We start from the raw sequence: 6914 nt of genomic DNA on the forward strand, positions 1-6914 counted from the left end.
TCGTTCATGCCGACTGCTTTGATTCATTTGTGGTTCCACATGTGGGTTATCATTTTGTATTCCTGAAGCATTTGTGAACATAATAGTGGGTCAAGAGCTTTGCTTTAAAGATTACATTTGCATGATTGTAAACTGAATTAGATAAGATTGTCAACTGTTTGGGGATTAGGCAGCAGCTAATTTATTTCATTAGTAGTGATTGAGATCATGTGGGTCGATTTATGAGAGGTTGTATGTGGATTGTGCACACACACACACACACACACATATATATATATATATATATATATATATATCACAACTAATACCACAACGTGGATCTTCTAGAAAAGACCACAATGTCACACTACTAGAACATAATTCTAACCCCAGTTGAACATTGTGCATAAGTTATTTGTGAAGTTCATTAGAAGATGTGACACATCAAGGTGAAGGAGATTTTTTTGTCACATCAAATAAATAAATACTTATATATATAACACAATAAAATATCCTATAAATATATATATATATATATATCACAACAAAACTCTCTCTCTCTCTCTCCATATATATGTATTTATACAATACAATAAAATGGCTTTAAAGTACATCTTTTTATGAACCAAATATTCATAATTATACCACAATAAACACAACTTTTCAGATTTGTAAATTGGAATTTATTCAATTGAATGAAATACATGACATAGTTGGTGAATTGCAATTTTTTTTAATGGTCCTTTTTTAAGTTCATTTAAATTGTTATGTAAGTAGATTTTAATAACCATGAAAGGATACCTACTTTAACAAATTTAAAATCATGTGTGATTTTTTTATAATTTTTCAAAAAATATATACTTTACAAAATTAAATGGTGAGCTAATCAAAGAATTAATAAGTTAATAGAATGTACAATATTTTAGTTTTAAATTAAATATATTCTTCATGTATTAATATAATCATACAAGTGTTTAAGTATTCTATCATTACTTTCTAATTATATTACATAAAGATTATTCAAATTATGTTTATTTTTAAAATTAAATACATATTATAAACAGAAGAAATAAAGAAATAAATACATGAATATTTTTAACAAGTTATGTAGTATTATGTACATTAATATTTAAATAATACATGTCTATATATATATATATATATATATGTGTGTATAAATTTTCAAAGGATTATAAAAATAGAATAAATAATAAAAGAAAAATAATATATATATATATATATATATATATTTATATTGAAAATAAAATTAGGGTGTTTTAGATTCAATTTTAGTAAAGAACTTAATAGAACTAATTCCTACAACATTCTAATTCTACCATGGATTACCATAAAATCATTTTTGAAGAGTTTTGAAGAGTCATTCTTTAAATAACTACTCAAATTGGAAAGTGTTATAGAAATATTTTAGATTTTTTTAAGTATATATATATATATATATATATATTTGTGTGTATGTGTGTGCATACTATGGGAAGCTTGCTTGCCACATAATCAATGGCCTTCATAGGGGTTCTAAGGAAGAATGAGAGTATTATTTTAATCCCTACCTAAGCAAGGAGGAGTAGAAACAAGCGTCCCCAATAACATGGTGTATGCCCTATTTGGTGGATGCTTAAGATATTTTTTGGATAATCTTTAAGGTTTTTCAAGGCTCTAATATTTAGTTTAACAAAGTTGCAATTGGGTGTATATGTTGTTTCATACTTTGATAAAAGCAACTCTTTTGTGTATTTAAATGTCTATTTTCTTAAGAATAACCAACTACAAGGAGATAAAATCAACTTTAGACATATTTTTAGTTACTTTTGTATAAGTCTTAGTATTAATTAAGAATAAAAATACCTTGTCTTTGTTACTAATCTCATCACAAAGAAAACATGTATGTAATGTAAAATACATTTTTATAAATATTATAATGAATAATTCCATCAGATTAAGAATTGCGGTGCTTTTGACTCTGCTGTAAATAAAATAGGCTTTAACCTTAATTAACTTCAAGAGAAGGTCAATGAGACTTCTATGTTATATATATATATATATATATACACTTATTTATAGATTAAATAAAATATTTCAATTTATAGAAAAATTTAATAAATTAACAGAAGATTTCTTTTATTATTGTCTGCTTCTTTGATTCTCTTTGAAGGGTCAATAATCTTTATTCTAAATAATCATTGTTTAACCTCATGTTTACTAATTTTGAATGCATTGTAATTTTGCAATTCTAATACAATATACATTTGTAGAAAGAATTTAATTTTAACTGTTAATAATAATAAAACTTAATATTAGATATTTTAATTATGATATCTATCTTCAAATAATTTCTTTTTAACACAAACATTGATCAAAGTGTTAGTATTTTGTTCTCATATCTTTGCTACTTAGTCTTCCTATCTATCAATAGATTATTTAAAGAATCTTCTATATTATACTTTACCTTCAAATAAAAGTTGATACAAACACTATTATCTCTTGCTCTACAGAGAAAATGTAAATCTTAATGAACAATATAATAATTTTTTAAACCTACTTCTAAACTTCTAAAAAAAATTATTACTTTTCTCCTGAAGGTATGTCATCTCAAGTGATTCAAACTCTACATGAAGAATATCCATGTTCAGAAATTTGGGTCACATGCTTCACCAATCTACAGAACATGAAAACTAAATGGACTTGATCTCCTAATGATCATTTAAAATGATCCATTTAATCAAGTTCTTGAAAGTAATTGCCATCAAGTCAAATATCCAATGCAAAGCCATCATAACCAAATTGAAAATTTCATGGTTTGTGCTATGCATCCATTAATTAAACATTTATCCATGTTTTTTTTAAAAAAACAAACCAAGTTACCTTTTCCCTGCTACAATAGTCTTGGAATTGGGAAACCTTGGAATCTCTCTGTTGAGTCATGGACATGAGAGACTAGAACAGGGCAGCTGCAGAATAGGGTATAAGTTGTTCTTATATATTGAATGATAACTGATAGCTCATTCTGCTTATGTGTATACACACACACACACACACACACATATATATATATATATATATATTCACACCCACATTCAAATTAAGAAGGTCAGTGTGAGCCTTTTAATTTCGGGTTATCTCAGAATCAGCTGTTAAGCCAACAAAACCAAAATAAAACTTTTAGTTTACATACATACGTACATATACACAACTTTAATATACATACATACATACATATTAAATACTTTTTTGGAAAGACTTCACTTATAGTCTTCTTAGTATCTATAATTATATGATATTAATAGATCAAAAGATAATAAAAAATTCTAAAGAAAGTTCTTTAAAAATTTGTAAACTATTACAAATTTTGTTGAAAAGCTTTTATTGAAAGGAAAATTGAATATAATAGATTAACTATAAATGATTAGATATATTTTTTAAAAAATAATGAAATATTTTAAACAAAGTCTATACTTATAAAGAATTAATAATAATTTGGTTTTTATGGTAAAAAATATTGTTGTCACTTCATAGATTTTTATTTTATTTTATTTATTTAATTAAAAATTAATAGACATTATGTGTCATGTATACTAAAGAGTTCAATCTTTATAGATTTTAAAACTATTATGCTGCTTAGGAAGCTTAAAGTTGGTACATTTTTCTTCTTACAATCTTCTTTTAAACCAATTGAGATGTGTTTGACTTTAATTAAAAATTATTATTATTATTATTATTAACCTCTTCCTTATTTTAAAAAATTAAAAAATTAATCCATCTTCATTGAATATGTTTTTTTTATACAACTAAGTTTAAGAAAATAAAAATATGGATCTTCAAGAGAAAGTCGTGAGTAGTAAAAGAGTTGTGCACATAATACAATAGAGTATGGCAAATTGCATTGAATCAAAATGAAAAAATATATCTTAAAAGAATTTTCTTGTAGAAAATATGATCCACTATCAAAATTCCTTTGATTTTGATACTCCAAAAACATTATTTTAAAATATTTTTTGTATAAAAAACTTCACAAATTAATTGATATTCCTCTCCTTGACAAATACTCATGTATTTTGACATCTTGTTGTAGACCAAAAAGTTTTTCTTTCATCACACAAAAGTAGTTGCGAAAAAATGCAACTACATAATATTTTAGTAGCAAAGAAGTTTGCCTGCTTCAGATTTCAAACTCAAAAATGAACAAACAAAAACTCTTAGTCCCCAATGTAAGACCCCGAAGACCGAGAGGTCGGCGTCTCTCGGTCGGGGTTCACGCCGACTGACTTCAAAGTCCGAGTCTCTCCCCGGCCTTCGCTTCGCTGCCCGCGCCAATTTTCTCGCGAGAGGCTTCGACTCACGGCTACATTTCTCCGAAATGTGGATTCTACAGCTCGCACGAGCAAGAGAATCATCGGCAGTAAAGGAATTGAGGATCGCCAGGCATCCCACAATCGAATAAGTGAGCCCATGGTCGAAAGAGATGGAGGGGTGAGAGCCTCAAGGTTGCTCCGTGCGTGGGATGGGTGGGTTGTCGTCGCTGGAAGGGGTAGAATTGCGGCATTCAGTTGTGGGTCCCAAGGTTGCAGGCAGCGCGGAGTGGAGTAAGCTAGGTTTTCGGGGTTGTTGTGCTACCCGTGGGCCAGAAGAAAGGCGCGTTCGACCCGGAAGACCCGAGTGTCACGTCGTCGGAACACCCAATGACCATTTACCACGCCCGACCTCGGCAATGCGTGGCATTGAAAGCGTAAAAAGTCTCTGGTTGTGTAGTCTTTAGCGGCCTAACTTATTTTCCCTTTAGATTTGCAAACTAGGGTACGTTTGAGCGTGCGATCGACGATTTACTGGAGTTCGTGTGAGTTCCGTGGCGTGTTGAGATTGATCGTCAGTGGGTAGTATTAATGGAGTCTTGGAGATATCGCGTGAGGAGGGGTTGGTGACAGGGAATGGTTTGCGGAGATTGTGGAGTTGGGCTACCGATTCTTTGAGTCTTTCTCCAGCGGAGTTAGGTTGTGAAAGTAGTCGCTGGAGTCGTGTATGGAGGCTCTCAAACCTTGTAGAACGAGTTGATTTGTTTTGTTTGGGGTTGCATTAAGACGCTCAGAGCACGAATCTGTTGTGGGTTTGTAAGGAGAGGAGTATTCTTTCTGCGGCTCGACGCGCAATAGTAGTGCAAACAAATCATATGTTTGTCGGTGAATTTCCTGCAAGTTCTCGCTGGATTGAATCAGAGAAGACCGGCTGGGGTTGCCATCGTTGTTAGTAATTTTTTTGAAGGTCCTTGTGCACCTTCAGGGGAATTCTCGGTGGTCTGAAGCATGCTTGGGCAGAATTAACTGAGAGCAAGTTAAGGTTGGTACACGGCCTGTAATTGAGACCTTTGTTAGCTGGTGTCCATCGTATTTAGAGTACATAGTATCTTCCTTACTGTAGATGTTGGAGCTTGGTCTTCCTCTTCACTGCAAATTTTATTTTGTTTCCTGGCTTTTTTCGTGTTGCTTCAGATTTCTACTGATCATGACATCTTCTGAAGTTTTTGACATTTCATGAAAATTGAATTTTAGATGACTTGATTCGGACCTTTTGCAAGATTCGGCTTTCATTGTATTGGACCAAGTATATAAAAGCAGCATATGATTATAATGCACTTAAGAACTGAACGCAAATTTTAGCGATGTGAGCATCTCATAACCGATTAGGTCTGAAGTATATGTCGCTATGATTTTCCTGTCTGCAGCGGAATCATCTTTGTAGTATGTCTGGGCTACAACAAAGAGTGCTGCTCACATGCTGTCACTCTCCTCTATCGTCCAAATTATATTTTAAATAGAATGATTTCACTATGTTGAGTTTTGATTTCTTCGATTATCTTCTGACGCTATTGTTGATACTTATTGCGCAGATTTGAGAACTGAAACATAATCATGAGCATGGAAAAGTCACCGCCTCCACACAATGGCAATTACCCTTCATATTACGCTCCGCCGCGGAAGCATGAGAAGAGTCATTGGCCTATCTTCACCCTCGTGGCTGTGGTGGCAAACATCATTGTCTTTATTGTTGTTATGTATGAAAACAACTGCCCTGCAAAAATTGGCCCTGGTCGGACGTGTGTCTTAGGATCTTCATTCAAAAGGATGTCGTTCCAACCTTGGAGTGAGAACCCTCTACTGGGACCATCTTCCGCTACGCTTGTGAAAATGGGCGGCCTGAGGACGGTTCTGGTTGTAGATCAAAAGGAAGGGTGGAGGCTAATGTCCTGTGTATGGCTTCATGCGGGGGTCTTCCATCTTCTCGTTAACATGATCGCCGTCTTAGTTCTCGGCTTGCCACTTGAGAAGACATTTGGTTTCATCAGAGTAGGTGTACTCTACCTTGCTTCTGGCCTTGGCGGCAGCCTACTCTCCTCTCTGTTCAATCAAAATGGCGTCTCTGTTGGCGCGTCGGGTGCGCTCTTCGGCCTCCTAGGTGGCACAATTTCTGATGTCATCATCAATTGGTCTCTCTACTCAAATTATTGCGGTGTCCTCTTAAATCTTATCATCTTGGCAGCCATTAACCTCGCCATTGGTCTTCTCCCTCTTGTCGACAATTTCGCGCATATTGGAGGCTTTCTTACCGGATTGCTGTTAGGGTGTGTTCTTCTGATGAAGACACAGCATGGCTATGTTCCTCGTCGTGACCTTCTTGACCCCAATATGGAGCGACCAGTGAAGAATCGGTTTAATGCCTTTCAAATCATCCTCTTCATCATCTCCGCTCTCGTTTTAATCGCTGGATTTATTGGTGGGTTCGTGGCTCTTTATAACCGTGTGGACGCTCACAAGAAATGCAGCTGGTGTCACTATCTCAATTGTGTTCCATCCTCTCACTGGACTTGCGATAGTTAAGCAGATTAAAATTGTGCTTCAAGCTGTGGTAGCTTTGGCCTCTTAGAAATT

General features: G+C 33.5%; 1 protein-coding gene across 6 annotated transcripts in view; it reads left to right on the top strand.

Moving 5' to 3' along the window:
- The first annotated feature begins 4311 nt into the window (after positions 1–4311).
- Positions 4312–6914, top strand: part of LOC112291640 (RHOMBOID-like protein 2) — a 3027-nt gene continuing 424 nt past the window's right edge. Inside the window, exons 1-3 of one of the 6 annotated variants that reach the window (XM_024539340.3) lie at positions 4912–5325; positions 5538–5649; positions 5876–6914. The exon at positions 5876–6914 is cut by the window's right edge and continues 424 nt beyond it. In XM_024539340.3, coding sequence (XP_024395108.1) covers positions 5898–6863 — 966 coding nt within the window. In that variant the 5' untranslated portion in view covers positions 4912–5325; positions 5538–5649; positions 5876–5897 and the 3' untranslated portion in view covers positions 6864–6914. The other 5 variants (XM_073538862.2, XM_024539344.3, XM_073538861.2 and 2 more) reach the window with 5 other exon arrangements.

The sequence above is a fragment of the Physcomitrium patens genome, chromosome 14, assembly GCF_059467195.1.
Source record: "Physcomitrium patens ecotype Gransden chromosome 14, ASM5946719v1, whole genome shotgun sequence".
In the NCBI taxonomy this organism is placed as follows: Eukaryota; Viridiplantae; Streptophyta; class Bryopsida; order Funariales; family Funariaceae; genus Physcomitrium; species Physcomitrium patens.